Source organism: Hemiscyllium ocellatum, chromosome 13, assembly GCF_020745735.1.
Source record: "Hemiscyllium ocellatum isolate sHemOce1 chromosome 13, sHemOce1.pat.X.cur, whole genome shotgun sequence".
Taxonomy (NCBI): Eukaryota; Metazoa; Chordata; class Chondrichthyes; order Orectolobiformes; family Hemiscylliidae; genus Hemiscyllium; species Hemiscyllium ocellatum.
In genome coordinates this window covers 65,121,637-65,138,117 of record NC_083413.1, presented here as the reverse complement: position 1 = coordinate 65,138,117, position 16,481 = coordinate 65,121,637, and the positions used below count along the sequence as shown (strand labels likewise).

Here is a 16,481-nt window from a genome sequence, read left to right as displayed (position 1 = left end):
TGTATCTTGGTCATCAAGAAATGCTTTGCTGTGAATAGCAAAATGCCTTGATTTGTTGTTTAGGAGATAAAATACCTCTAGTAATCCCTGGGTCAAGATTAGGAATTTTAAGTATTGCTGTCTGAATTCTACATATTTCAATGTTTTTATATGAACTTTTTTCTCAAGACCCTTTTGGTTAAGTATATTATAAAAGTAATTGATCAATTGTTGTGGGCTTTTACAAGAAAGCTATTGTGCTGGTGAGGAGATCTATTTATCTTCACAGGAGCCCCACACCATTTACATGGAGATTTACAGCATTTAACCACAATATGGAGTGTAATTCTTCCTGGATTCTTCAAGATAGAGTTTCTGTTTGGAGCTTTTCATACTTCATATTAGAATTCATCCTCTGAACCCTTTCAATTCAAACATTATCCAAGTATAGCAAAACTTGTTCAATTCAAGTATATTATTAACCTAGCTGCCAATATACTTTATTGGGAATGAACTGTTGTCAGTTAAAAAAAAGTCAGTATGATCTCCCGCCAGTGTATTTAGTGCATTCTGCAGTTAAAAACCATTCAATTCAGTCATGTGTTTATTGTGCAAATGAAGTAACTTTTAAAAATGTAGTGTTCTGTGAATTAAATAAAAAGTTGATATATCACAATTTTCTGATAAAATTTCACAGTTAACACTGCCATGCAGAACGATGGGAGTTTCAAAACCTGTCAAAAATCCAAGCAGGTCAAAATTCTATCACCGCTGATGGATCACATTCCTGTTGGTAAATTTTCTTCCTTCCTTGTTCTTACTTCCATGGCTTTCCTCTGCCTTATAGATTCGGTAACATTCTTTTCTGTTTTGGGCTCGGAGTTGTGGATTTTTGATCTCCTCAACTACTGGGGTGGGAAACCAACCTTTCTCTCCATCATGCAAACGATCTCCTAATATCCAGCCTGAAAGATAACAGTTATCAAACATGACTCTCTCATGTAATCACCATCTACTGTATTATACACCCTTCATAAATATTTTATTTACTTTTAAATTATGTATTAATAAATGTAATTTTCTTTCAAATCAGAAATGTTATTCCTGGGCAGTGGACTCTTTCCACTTTTGATATCTGTTGGATGACTTATAGAGCAGAGAGGCAGATAAAGAATTAATTTCTGCTCACTTTTGATATTTGATCAATTACTTAGAGATCATAAAGTATAGACAGATGAAGAATGCATTCCTTTTGTTTTTACATGGTGTTTGAATAAAATTTAACATACACAAATCCAAAAGAAAATCTTCTATTAAAAAGCAAAGGAAAAATATCAGGCAAATGCATTTATATATGGTACCAACATTTCAGGACATCAATCACTGTACCATTTGGTTTCCTAACAACACAGTCATTGAATATAACATATAATGCATGAAAATAATTCAAATTTACAAATACTAAGAAAGACCTTGGGTCCAATGCATTGTTATATATGAACTATTTGAACATGAATTAGCATGGAGTAGATATCCAATCTCAGTAAAAACAATGACTGCAGATACTGGAAACCAGAATCTAGATTAGAGTGGTGCTGGAAAAGCATAGCAGTTCAGGCAGCATCCGAGGAGCAGTAAAATTGACGTTTCGGGCAAAAGCCCTTCATCAGGAATACAGATATCCAATCTCTTCAATCACTGATACATGGAGACATTGCACCTTATCAAGTGCTCATCATTTCAAGATGACCCGTGCCCTTTTTCCTACTGTCACTCCTACCGTAATTCAGATTGGCTTTCTTCTTGTCACTCCCCTCACCTGAACTTGAAATTTGTCTGCTTCCAAATTAACTCAACATGGTACTCTTGGTGCATCCTATGTTTAAAACTGGCACCCTTTTCTCCCTTACTTCACACTACCATTACCCTTTCTACGCTGCTACACCATTCACCCTCAATTCATACTGTTATACTTCCCAACCCCAAACCAGTTCAAGGTGGCATCTTCCTTTGTGCAGCAGCATTCTCATTCTTCCTATACCATAAATGGTTGCAGCTAATGTCACTCCTTTTCTTTCCCCAAGTATCACACTTGCTCTTGTGCATTGTTCTCTCCTCTTCATTGTCATTGATTCATCTCTAACAATAATACCATACCATCAGTGGGAATACCATATGTGCAAATGCCTCACGTGCAACACTTCCCACTTTGATTTGCAGGAACAAGAATCTCTTTAATTATTGGGAGAAGCAAGAGTAGGCAAATTGGAAGTTCCTCTCTAATGAGTTTTATCGAACGCTGACTGAATTTTCAAAGCACTGACCTTTTCTAATAAACAATTGACATGCTGTTTAAAACTCTTTTATTACAAAAGGATGAAGCTTAGAATGTATCTGCACTGTTGAGTTATGTCTCACAGCTAGCAAACTCTCAGTTCGATCTTGCTGAGTCCACTTGCTGCATGACGTGTGCAGGGAAGCATGCTGTCCTCTGATTGCAATATACATAGACAGCAGAAGCTGCAAACAAATGTCTGTTGAATCTTTCAGTATATGTTAGCCAATCTTGTTCTCCTCTTACAGGAGCTAACATAGATTTCACTTTATTAGGTACTAATACACTGCTGAAGGTAAAGAGCCCCCCGCTGACAGATTGTGAGGGCAGAATAGGTCTGGGTTATTATCGATGGCTGGTTGCTAAGAAATTACTCCCAGATCTTTGATACCACATCATAACACAATGCAATGGCAGGAGATCTCAGCTAGCATATCCAATCCAATCTGACCCGATTTCAAGTAGAGACTTCATAAACTATATTACTAAATTCCATATAAGTTAAATGTCATTTGATTGTTTCCTATTTTCAGAAATTTTTAACCTAATTTATTTAGTTGCCATGTCACTTTTCCCTGTTGAGAAATGTGAGAAAATTAACTAATCTCAGATTCTTTGGGCACTGAGTAGAAACCCAAAGCAGGCCTGAAGATCCTTATATGGTCATTCAGGAGAACACTGCTGTTTATCCTTATCCAAAATGTTAGGTGCTGCACTTCTGGTTAGAATCTGGCATACTCCACATGCCATCATTTGAAGCCTTATAATAGCTGGAAGAAAGGGGCTTCGTCGTCCAATGTAACCTTGTTATTTGTGACAGAGATATATAGGTGAGATTTTTGATTATATGGTTTTTTTTTATTGTTATTACAGAATCTCCACAGTGTGGAAACAGGCCATTTGGCCCATAAAGACCACACTGATCCTCAGAAGAGTAACCCACCCAGACCCATTCCCCACATTTACCCCTGACTAATGCACCTAACCTATACATCCCAAAATACAATGGGCAATTTACCACTTGGAATGTGGGAGGAAACCCATGCAGAAACAGGGAGAATGTGCAAACTCCACACAGACAGGCACCTGAGGCTGGAATTGAACTCAGGCCCCGGGTGCTGTGAGGTAGCAGTACTAACCACTGAGCCACTGTGCTGTTTTGGATTTGTGACAATACGATGGCTTTAAGAGGTATATTTTCTCCCTTCTTTTCTGAAGTAAGATTGAGACAGAGGTGACAAGTAATCGGCTCAAAGCCAATAAAGTAAAGAGATTGTGAGGCCTTGAGGGGTTTTTTTAAAGTTGGAACAATAGAAGCAGCCTGAATAGGTGGAGTCAAGCTCAAACAAAACCAGGATTCATAGCTTTAGCTTTCTGCATTTGCTGGGTTCTTGAAGCTGGATCTTGAAGCTAGATATTCCTCGCTCTGTTATAGCTAAAAGCTGAGGTTCTCTTCCTGCTGTTAGAATGCATGTGAGACAATCTGTTTTATTGAATATGCCTTTGCTAAGACTCTGTTTATGGGATGTTACTATATTGGAACGGTTAATAAGTAGTAATTAATATATCCATTATCTTGTTAAGCATTTCGATAGAGTTACAGTTAAGCCAATTATTTTCTTTTATTTTGTCTGTATTTTGACAGCAATATGAAAAATAAAGTGTGTTTTGCTTAATGCTGAATAGTTTCACCAATCAGATTGCATTCAGAACGCAACACCTGACATCAAAGGGTCACTGGCTCTGAAACATTAACTCTGATTTTTCTTCACAGATGCTGCCAGACCTGCTGACCTTTTCCAGCAACTTCTGGTTTGTGTTCCTGATTTACAGCATCTGAGTCCTTTCAGTCCTGCTAAGAATCTTGTTATGTTTCAATAAGGTCATCTCTCATTCTTCTAAATTCCAGTCAGTTGAAGTGCAATCCACTCAGCATTGCCAGATAAGGCAGACCCTCCACACATGGTATCAGCCCCTTGAATCTTCTCTGAATTGTGTCCAGTACACCTTTCCTTAGATAAGGGGCCCAAATCAGTTCTTAGCATTCCAGCTTTGGTCTGGCTAGATTCTTGTATGCTATTAACAAAACTTCCCTAGTTTTGTTCTACAATCCCCTTGAAATAAAGGCCAATATTGCATTTGCCTTTCTGATTACCCACTGAACTTGGATTTAGCTTTTTGTGATTAATGCTTGGGAACTCCCAGATCCCTCTGTTCTATATATTTCTCCTTTTAGATAAAGTATACCTTCTCTATTCCTCCTGTCAGAATGAATAACGTCATATTTTCCCACATTATGTTCCATCTGTCAAGTTTCTGCCCAATCCATTAACCTGTCTATATGCCTCTACAGACTCTGTCATCATCACCACTTGCCTTTCATCTGATCTTTGAGCCAGTCTCAATTAACTTGAAGTCACTTCAAAATCTGCTGTTCATGTCCTAACTGACACAAAATCTTGTTCTCTCACTGCACTCGTTTTGCTGACGTACCCTGGCTCTCTGTCAAGTAACATCTGGATTTGAAGATCCTCTTCCTTCCTTCCAAATTACCTCAATTATCCTTCACTACCTGTGCAATCTCCTACAACCTAACAAGCTTCCACGTTATCCACACCCACCTCATTTTGGTTCTTTGAATATCACCAGATCTAAACAATCCACTATTAGTTGCTGTACTTCAGTTGCCTTAGTTGTAAGTTCTTGAATTCCTGCTCAAAACTTCTCTGTCTATCCTCTTCTCCTTGTTTAAAACCCAACTGACCAATCTATTGATCATCTGTCCAAATATCACAATACTGCTCAATGTTACATTTTGCTTTTCAATGCCTTCAGGGATGCAACATGGGTCAAATTCCTACATTAAAGGTCCTAATTAAATAAAATTGTTGCCTGCTCACAGCCAAATGCTCATGTTCTTGTGTTTGCCACTAGCGCGAAGCATGTAGGAATTCTGCTTTACCAAGGAGACAGTGAAAAATATATGATATCAGAGCTCCTATTCCCAGGGTGTGCAGTGTACTGCCTGTGACAGTAAAATTGAGTATTCCCTTGCCATTTGTCCCTGCTATCTCTCTCGCTCTCTACCCCATCCCTAACATCTTTTTAAGCTGTTGGGAAAAGCATCAGAAATTTCGCCCAACTGGCAGGGCAGACAAGTGAAAAAAAACAGCTGACCGATAACTGGTTACTAGCACAAACAATGTCTTTGCTTTCCTGGTAAACAACCAGTCACAGGCAGAGAAGGCAGAGGGCTGGAGTTTTACCCAAGTGTGATACTTGCCGAAATTCTTTGTTATACATTGTTAAGCTGGATGCTCCTGCTCACAACCATGGAGCCTTCACACCTCCCAAAATGCTTTCGTTTGATTGTGGCAATAGTCTTAACCCAACTATTTTAGGTGAATCCATTGTTTACCAATTGTTTGAGTGGGAGCTTGGCTCCTTGGTGATCAATTTGACTCAATTCAGTCCTGGATAATGACAGGGAGAAAGTGTGGACTGCAGATGCTGGAGATCAGAGTCAAAAAGTGTGGTGCTGGAAAAGCACAGCTGGTCAGGCAGCATCCTGAGGACCAGGGATAGTCGATGCTTCGAGGATTCCTGATGAAGAGCTTATGCTCAAAATGTTGACTCTTCTGCTCCTCGCATGCTGCCTGACCAGCTGTGTTTTTCCAGCACCACACTTTTTGACCCGGATGACGACACCTGGGCAGCATGCGAAAAGACCTGACAAATACAAATAGTGAGTCAAAGAGTCTGATGTTGCACATGAGGTAAACCTCTCCACGCGAAAGGAAATGGATAGCACCCTGATATTGATCAGGTCAGACCATTAAATCTATTACCAATATTCATAGCATGGCACCATTCCAAACATCAGATGCCAATGAAAGACAGTGGCCATTGTTGAGATCGTGAAATCATTTGGTGAACCACACAGCTACCACCCCACCTCCTTGCTTCCAAAATATACAAAGTCCTGTAAGGCCTCCTGCTATGCAAACTGTGTGCCACCATGAAACAGCTATGCTAACCACCATCGAACCCCCCCCCCATCCCACTATCCCGCTTTATGGTCAGCTACAGCTACTCTGAGTAAGCTCTGACAATAATCTCACATATTGAATGAAGTTTCCACTAAGGCCTGAAGATGGAAATGGTCTTTCTTGACTTCTTTTGTGCACTCTGACATGTTGCGGAAACTCTGCACACCACCTGTTAGAAAAGCTGTGCAATTCATCCACGTCATGAGCAAAAACTGATAGCTCCATGGGCATTTTGGGTCTCACATCAAATATTAACCCTTGCTCTTCCTTGAAATTGCACCACATGTGAGTACACATCCACCTGAGAGGTCAGATGGGACCTCAGTTTGTCAGCTCATCTCAAAAGGCAGAATCTGCAACAGTCCTCCATTGAAGTGTCTGCCTTTGTTTTTGCATTGAACCCTCAACCTTCTGATCCAGAGGCAAGAGAACTACCAACCGAGCCCCTGGCGGGGACTGTTCCTCTCAGTTCAATTTTCATTGTGCAATATCATTACAAGAATATTCTGGAGGCGCAATGAAAAGGAAATGCGACCAGATGTCATTTCCTTCCAGACAATCTGTGCATTTTGTTGATATTTGCCACTGAACATCCAACCAATGTGCTCTAATACCTAATTTCATTCTTTTTCTTTTGATTCCCCAGTGATCTGCAGCATTAAAAACAAAGAGAACCTGTCACTGCAGGAATAAAACTTGCAATGATTGTGTAAAACAAGATTAAGATGAGTTGCTTATTTAAATTTATAAATTTATAAATTTACTTTGCAACAAAAAGTGATGTTTACCATCTTGTGAGCAATCCACAACATTGAGGATGTCAGCAGCTTCTAAGGAGAGCTCATCAGGTTCCTGTGCAGAATACCTCTGAATACACTGTACTTGGGGACAATCTAGTAGAGATCACAGAACACCAGTAAGATTATAACAAACGATGGCAATGGTTTATCTACAACTGAACATAATGGTCTGCTGTTGGGCAACTAAAGTTTTTTCACATCATTGCATCGATCCCCGAAAGGCAGTATACTTTTAAGATAGTTAGATCATATCATAATATGATATTCCAGTATAAATGCCCTTGTCTCATCTTCAGCTGTCACAGTACAATTCTGTATGTAGTCAGTCAGCTTTGTGCAATGTTACAGTTATGTATCATGCATGTAATATTAGTATGACTCTGTGCAAAGCAGAGTCATAGAGTCATAGAGATGTACAGCATGGACATAGATCATTCACTCCAACCTATCCATGCCGACCAGATATTCCAACCCAATCTAGTCCCACCTGCCAGCACCCGGCCTATATTCCGCCAAACCTATAATAATATAAATATGTACTGTTGTTCATAAACTGTAAGATATCTGCCTGAAGAAGAATGCAGTCTTCATGGTATATGTTAAAGGACTAACAACATATGGGAAATACTCACATAATATCATAGTGGCAGTAGTAGTGGTGTTTGACCGGAGGAACCACATTAAGGTTTGTCACAAGTTTCTTTTCATTTCATTTTGTTGGCAAAAGTTGATTCTATGGTATTTCAAAGCTGTGAGCTAGTCCAGCTTCCTAAGGTTCAGCAACACCATCTAAAGGATCATTCAGTAGATTTACAGATTCATACAGTGCTGAAAAGGCCCTTCGGCCCATCAAGTCTGCACCGACAATAACCACCACTAAAGGTGCGCTAATCCTAATTTCCTGCATTTTCCTATATCGTTGAATGTTATGATATTTGAAGTGCTAATCCAAATTTTTTTTTAAAGGTTGTAAGTTTTCCAGTCTCCATTATCTTCCCAAGTAGTGCTTTCTAGATTCTCACTACCTCCCCAAGTGAAAATGTTTTTTTCCCCAAATCCCCTCTGAATCTCCTGCCCCTTACCAAACTATGCCCTCTTGTGATTGACCCCTCCACCAAGTGGAACAGCTGCTCTCTATTCATCCTCTTCATAATCTTACGCACCTCAATCATGTTCCCCTCACATTCCTCATACAAATCTATCTAGTCTCTCCTTCTGTTAGATTCCCTACTGTGTGGAAACAGACCCTTCGGCCCAGCAAGCCCACACCGACCCTCCGACGAGTAATCCGCCCAGACCCATTTCTCTCTGACTAACGCATCTAACCTATGGGCAATTTAGCATGGCCAATTCAACTGACCTGCACATCTTTGGACTGTGGGGGGAAACCAGAGCACCCGGAGAAAACCCATGCAGACATGGGGAGAATGTGCAACCTCCACACAGCAGGTGCCTCATAGATCCTTATAGCTCAATTTCTCCATCGCAGGCAATATCTTGGTGAACCCCCTCTAGCCGTATCACATCCTTTCCAGAGTGAGGTGATCAAAACTGCACAGTGCTCCAGCTGTGGCCTGACCAGTGCTCTGTACAATTCGAACATTACCTTCTTGCTCTTGTACTCTATGCCACGACTGATGAAAGCAAGTGTCCATTCTTAAATATCCTATTCCCATTCTCTGCCAACTTCAGGGATATGCGAATAATTACCCAAGATCTTTCTGTTCCTTTAAGCTACCCAGTATCCTGTCATTCATAAAACACGCTGTAATCTTGTTTCTTCTTCCAAAGTGCATCACCTCGCACTTATCAGGGTTAAATACCATCTGTCAACCCATCTGTATCTACCTCTGACCTACAACTATCTTCTTTGCTGTTAATGACTCCACCAATCTTGGTGTTGTCTGCAAATTTGCTTATCATTCCCCTCACGTTTTCATCCAGGTCATTTGTGTATGTAACAAATAACAAGGGACCCCATAAAGATCCTTGTGGTACACCACTAAACACTGGCCTTCAGTTACTCAAACAGACTTCCACAAGTACCCTTTGTGTCCTATTACTAAGGCAGTTTCTGATCAATCCCGCCAAGTTTCCCTCAATTCCATGTGCTCTAACCAATCTCCCAATTGTGCCCTGTCAAAAGCTTTGCGAAAATCCATATAAATTGCATTTCCCTTATACATACACTTGATCACATTTAAAAAAAATTCTAACAAATTTGTTAGGATGATCTCCCTCTGACAAAGCCATGCTGACTATCCCTAATTAACCCATGCCTTTCCAAGTGGGTATTAATTCACTCCTTCAGAATTTTCTGCAATAGTTTTCCGACCACCAACATGAAACTGACGAGTCTGTAATTTCCTAATTCACCTCTATTATCCTTCCTAAAAAGTACAACCACATTAGCCGTCCTCCAGTCCTGTGAGTCTGCCCCCGTGGCCACAGGGGAACTGCAAATTTGTGTCGACGCCTGCGATTTCCTGCCTGGCCTCCCACAGCAGATAGGGATGCAATTCATCCGGGATTTGTCTGTTATTAAGCTTGACAGAGCCTCCAATACCTCCCCATCTCCTATGTTAAACCATGCAAGTTTCTCACAGTCCCTTTTCCTGAATTCCATAATCTGTTTACATCTTCACCAGCTTGAACATTGAAAGGAAATATTCATTTAACACTCTTCCAATATCCTGCAGTTTCATGCACATGCTGTTCCCTTAGTTCCTAAGAGGCTCTACACTTTCCCTGATTAACCTCTTCCCTTTAAGGTGTTTATAAAATAACTTAGAATTCTCATTAATCCTGTTTGCAAGTCCTTTCTCATATCTCCTTTTGGCTTTTCTAATTGCCTTCTTAAGTTCCCTCCTGCACTTCCTGTATTCCTCTCGGGCCACAACTGAATTGCTCCCTTTGGACTTGCTCAAAGCACTACTCTCCTTCCTCATCCAGTCCAGAATTTTCTGACACATCCAAGGTTCTCTGGACTTATTGCTCCTACAATTCCCTCTAAAGGGTACATGTTTGAACCAGCACTCTCCCCAGCTCCTTTCTGAGCCTCCACTGCTGTAGACTGACTCGCAAGGAGCTGTTCCCCATCTACTGTGGCCAGATTCTGCTCTATTTTAATAAAATCTGCCTTCCCTCAGTCCAAACCATCTTTTACATGCCATCTTTCTCCGTGTTCAGAACAAATTTGAACTGTACTGTGTTATGGTAGCTATCGCTGAAATGGTCCCCCATTGCCACATCGAACACTTGCCTGGCTTCTTTCCCCAGGACCAGATCCAGCTCAGCATCATCCCTAGTTTGACAAAAAGTTCCCTTGGATATATTTTGAGAAATCCACCTCCTCTATACTCTTGTCACTGTGACTATCCCAATACTTTCAGGTTAGTTGCTGTTTAATTTGTACTGTCTCCTGATGCACTGATAAGTGTGTAAATATCTCTGGAGTTGTTTTAAGTTGCTAATGTCAACAGGGAGTTGTGCAGTATATGCTATAGACCACCTTTTGTTCGATTCATTCATGGGATATGGATTTTGCTGGCTAGGCCAACATTGGTTGCCCATATATAGTTGTTCTTGAGAAAGTGGTGGCTAGTTAACTGCCTTCTTGAACTGCTGCTGTCCATTTGAGGTAGGTACGATCATAGTGCTTTTAGGTAGGGAGTTCCTGCTTTTTAAATCAGCAACATTGAAGGAAGCGTGATATATTTCCCAGTCAGGGTGATGATTAGCTTGGTGGGGAACTGGCAAGTGGTGATGTTACCATGTATTTATTGCCCTTGTGGCTCTAGTTGGTCGCGGTCATAGAGTCATAGAGATATACAGCATGGAAACAGAACCTTCGGTCCAACCCGTCCATGCTGACCAGATATCCCAACCCAATCTAGTCACACCTGCCAGCACTTGGCCCATATCCTTCTAAACCCTTCCTATTCATATACCCATCCAAATGTCTTTTAAATGTTGCAATTGTACCAGCCTCCACACTTTCTTTGGCAGCTCATTCCATATACATACCACCCTCTGCATGAAAAAGTTGCCCCTTTGGTCTCTTTTATATCTTTACCCTCTCACCCTAAACCAATGCTCTCTAATTCTGGACTCCCCCAGCCCAGGAAAAAGACTTTGTTCATTTATCCTATTCATGGCCTGCATAATTTTGTAAACCTCTATTAGGTCACCCCTGAGCCTCCAATGCTCCAGGGAAAACAACCCCAGCCTGTTTAGCCTCTCCCTATAGCTCAAACTCTTCAACCCTGGCAACATCCTTGTGAATCTTTTCTGAATCTTTTCAAGTTTCCTTCCAATAGGAAGAAGACCAAAGGAGCTGAGGGGAATTTTTACAGTGCATTTTTTAGTTAGAATAGACTGCTGCTACTGTGGAGACATGAATGTTTGTGGTTGTGCAAGCTGCTTTGTCCCGGATGGTTTCAAGTTTCTCATGTATTGTTGGAGTTGCACTCATCTAAGTGTGCAGAGAGTATTTCGTCATACTCCAAACATGTGCATTGTAGATGATGGACAGGTTTTGGGTAATGAAGAGATAAATTACTTGCTACAAATTCATAGCTTCTGATTGCTCTTGAGGCCATGGTATTTATGTGGTTAGTCAAGTTCAGTTTCTTGTCAATGGTAACACCCACGCTGTTGATAGTGGAGGATTTAGCTTTGGGAATATCTTTGAATGTCAATGGTCAGATTCTCCCTTGTTGATGTTCATTGCCTGTACTTTTGTGGGATAAATGTTACTTGTCACTTAACAGCCAGAGCTTGATATTATCTGGACTGTTCAGTATATGAAGTCATGGAAAGTGTTGAACATTGTACAATCATCAGCCAACATCCCTATTTCTGGCCTTATGATGGAAAGAAGGTCATTGATGAAGCATCTGAAGATGACACTACTCTGAATAATTATTGTAGTGATGTCCTGAAGCTGAGATGACTGACCTCCAACAATTACAGCCATCTTCCTTTGGTACATGTCCAACTTTCCTCCTAATTCCCATTGACTCTAGTTTCATTAGGTACCTTGATGTCATACCTGGTCAAATTCCATGTCAAAGGCAGTCACTCTCACCTTAATTCTGGAGTTGAGCTTTTTGTTTATGTTTGAATCAAGACTGCAATGAGCCCAGACAATGAATGCTCCTGACAGAACTCATGCTGAACTTTAGTGAGCCCGTTATCATTAAGCAAGCTTGATAGCACTGTTGAAGAACTTGCTCATTGCTTTACAGATGACCAAAGTAGATAATGAGGCTGTATTGATTTTATCCTGCATTTTGTTTCCAGGATAGACCTGGAGAATTTTTCACATTGCTGGGTAAATGCCAGTGTTGTAGCCATTCTAGAACAGCTTGGCTAGGCGCATGGTATGGTATGGTCTGGAAAACAAGTCTTCAGTACCATTGTCAGAAAGTTGTCAGAGTTGCTGGACTATTAATTCAGAGATCCAGATAATGCTTTGGCTACTCAGACTCAAAGGTTACCGCAATACATGCTGGAATTTGAATTTTTTTTAACATTTGGAATTAAACGTCCAATGATGATTGTGAAATCATTGCCAGTTCTTGTAAAAACCTAGGTGAGATAGGCACTTAGTTCTGGGTCAGATATACTGTAATTTTGGTGCAGTAAAGCTCCTTCTACTTTTTGGTTGGTTCTAGCTGGACATCAGGAGCTACCATTCACCTGATCATCAAACATTAGTATAAGAATTGAGAGAAAAACTCACTCCTGATCAAAAACCAAAGCAAGGTTAGTTAGATATCTGGGTAGGAATAAATTATGACATAAAGTCTTACCCCAATGCAATGAGCTGGGAGAAACATACTTTGTTCTTCGGTTTGGGACAAGTGCATGGACCCAGCGTTTCTTATCACTCCTACAATGTAGATTTGTGGATGATTAATATCAGTGAAATAAATCATGAAAAACACAGGAAAACACAGAGGAGAACACAGAGGGGATGCAAGCTGTCAGTTTTCCAAGTTCATCAGAACAACAGAAAAGTTTTGCATAGAAATCCAAAAGGTTCCTTCAGTCATGGATGGAGTATTGTTCTATGTTTGGTTTAGTACACTTTAAAGTGACATTATCAACACTTCTTTATTACAAAGTGAAATTTAGTGGAGGTAAAGGTTTAGCTCATAACCAAATTGGTTTATTGTCAGCATGGTAGCCCTGTGACTTATTGTTTGAGTCACATTTCTAAAAATGCAAAGAAGAAATAACACAGTTAATTCACAGTCATTTTCAATTTGTTTTGATGAGTTGTAATTTGGGGGTATTTTAAAGATACTTTGAGTATTAGGACTCTAAGATGTCACGTATGATTGGAGAGTTACACAATGCAATAGTATTTTATACCTAATACAGTAATTCTTTAGTTTTAAGATCATTCTCTTCAATATTTATCTTCAGCTGACAGTCGAGGAGACATTCAAAACTGGACACCGTTTTAGTTTTTTTGAGAGCAGAATTAGAACAAATAGGAACTCTGCTTTTGTGACACTCTGGCAAGGCCTGATGTTGACCAGTTGTGTCTTCAGAAGCAGTGATGGCAAAAGACCAGCCTAATTCTCAGATACTTGAAAACTTTTAGAGTTCTGGGCAGGATGTCACAGCTTGAGTGGCATATGGTCATTATAAATATGAAGCAAAATTAAGTTTAATCACTGATGTATTTACAGCATTTATATGGAATGATGCATGTGGTTTTACATAGGGTTGAGGAATCATTTGACTGCTCATTCATTCCACGAGGCCACTAGTTACCTGATGAAGGAGCAGCGCTCTTAGACCTAGTACTTACAAATAAACCTGTTGGTCTACAACCTGGTATTGACTGATTTTTATCTTTTCATCAAAGACTACCTTTTCTTTTCCCCCCCGAGAGAGGGACCATTCAACTGCTCCAACTACTCTCCCTCACTGTTGCCACCAGCTGCTGGTGATTCCATTACAAACTATTAGACTTAGAGTCATAGAGCAAAGAAACAGACCCTTCGGTCCAACTCGTCCATGCTGACCAGATATCCCAACTCAATCTAGTCCCATCTGCCAGCACCTGGCCCATATCCCTCCAAACCCTTCCTATTCACATACCCATCCAAATGCCTCTTAAATGTTGCAACTGTACCAGCCTCCACCACATCCTCTGGCAGTTGATTCCACACACGCACCACCCTCTGCATGAAAATGTTGCCCCCTTAGGTGTCTTTTATACCTTTCCCCACTCACTCTAAACCTATGCCCTCTAGTTCTGGACTCCCCCAACCCAGGGAAAAGACTTTGTCTATTTACCCTATCCGTACCCCTCATGATTTTATAAACCTCATTAAGGTCAGCCCTCAACGTTCCAGGGAAAACAACCCCAAGCCTATTCAACCTCTCCCTATAGCTTAAATCCTCCAATCCTGACAACATCCTTGTAAATCTTTTCTGAACCTTTTCAAGTTTCACAACATCCTTCCAATAGGAAGGAGACCAGAATTGCATGCAATATTCCAACAGTGGCCTAACCAATATCCTGTACAGCCGCAATATGACCTCCCAACTCCTGTACTGAATACTCTGACCAATAAAGGAAAGCATACCAAAAGCCTTCTTCACCATCCTATCTACCTGCGACTCCACTTTTAAGGAGCTATGAGCCTGCACTCCAAGGTCTCTTTGTTCAGCAACACTCCCGAGGACCTTACCATTAAGTGTACAAGTGCTGTTAAGATTAGCTTTTCCAAAATGCAGCACCTTGCATTTATCTAAATTAAACTCTACCTGCCACTCCTCAGCCCATTGGCCTATCTGATCAAGATCCCAGTGTAATCCAAGGTAATCTTCTTTGTTGTCCACTACACCTCCAGTTTTGGTGTCATCTGCAAACTTACTAACTATACCTCTTAACTTCACACCCAAATCATTTACATAAATGACGAAAAGTAGTGAATCCAGCACCAATCCTTGTGGCACTCCACTGGTCACAGACCTCGAATCTGAAAAACAACCCTCCACCAACATCCTCTGTCTTCTACCTTTGAGCCAGTTCTGTATCCAAATGGCTAGTTCCGCATGTGGTCCATGAGATATAACCTTGCTAACCAGTCTCCCATGGGGAACCTTGTCGAACGCATTTCTGAAATCCATATAGATCACATCTATCATTCGGCCCTCATCAATCTTCTTTGTTACTTCTTCAAAAATCTCAATCAAGTTTGTGAGACATAATTTCCCACCACAAAACCATGTTGACTATCCCTAATCAGTCCTTGCCTTTCCAAATACATGTACATCCTGTCCCTCAGGATTCCCTCCAACAACTTGCCCACCACCGACATCAAGCTCACTGGTCTATAGTTCCCTGGCTTGTCCTTACCATCTTTCTTAAATAGTGGCACCATGTTTGCCAACCTCCAGTCTTCCAGCACCTCACCTGTGATTATTGATGATACAAATATCTCAGCAAGAGGCCCAGCAATCGCTTCCCACAGAGTTCTAGGATACACCTGATCAGGACCTGGGGATTTATCCACCTTTATGCATTTCAAGACATCCAGCACTTCCTCCTCTGTAATATGGACATTTTGCAAGATGTCACCATCTATTTCCCTACATTCTATATTTTCCATGTCTTTTTCTACAGTAAGCACTAATGCAAAATATCTGTTTAGTATCTCTTCCATCTCCTGCGGCTCCACACAAAGGCCACCTTGCTGATCTTTGAGGGGCCCTATTTTTTCGTTGTCTCATTGTAATACCTGAGACCATTCATAAACTAAAATCATTTTACAAAGGGAAACGTGCAAACTTAAGTTGACCACATTACTGATATGTCCACAAGTTGAACCAGTTCATGAAATCTTAAATAATAAGATCCTGTCTGAACTGAAATGAGCATGCCATCAAAATGACTGAAATCAGTCACTCAGACCTTTGTCTCTAGTTTGATTTACGCCTTTCTGAACTTTTCACACATCAGGATGGGAGTCACCTGCAGATTATCCAGCTTGTATAAAGCAATGAAGCCAGATACAGGAATACACAATCCCTCTCTCTTTCTCCCTGTCTTGCCCTCAGCCTCTTAAAAGACTACATTCAGCAAAAAAACAATTCAGAGAAACATCCATTCATCAAGAACTCCAAGATAACTACAAGTATGCATGCATTTGTTTGTTATGGCTAAATATTTTTCTTGGTGTTAGTTGGTACCAAAATTATTGTTCTTTAACACAAGAAAACCTTGTAATTGGCTCCTTCATTCTGAACTTGCAAACTGCAGTTAGTTGAAGTGAGATATTGCTGCATGCT

General features: G+C 40.6%; 1 protein-coding gene across 1 annotated transcript in view; it reads right to left on the bottom strand.

Moving 5' to 3' along the window:
• Positions 1-744: 744 nt before the first annotated feature.
• ngef (neuronal guanine nucleotide exchange factor) overlaps positions 745-16,481 on the bottom strand; it is a 77,268-nt gene continuing 61,531 nt past the window's right edge. The window contains exons 13-15 of the mRNA XM_060833933.1: positions 12,980-13,059; positions 7,152-7,256; positions 745-944 (exon numbers count right to left, since the gene is read on the bottom strand). Coding sequence (XP_060689916.1) covers positions 745-944; positions 7,152-7,256; positions 12,980-13,059 — 385 coding nt within the window. The remainder of the gene's footprint in view (positions 945-7,151; positions 7,257-12,979; positions 13,060-16,481) is intronic.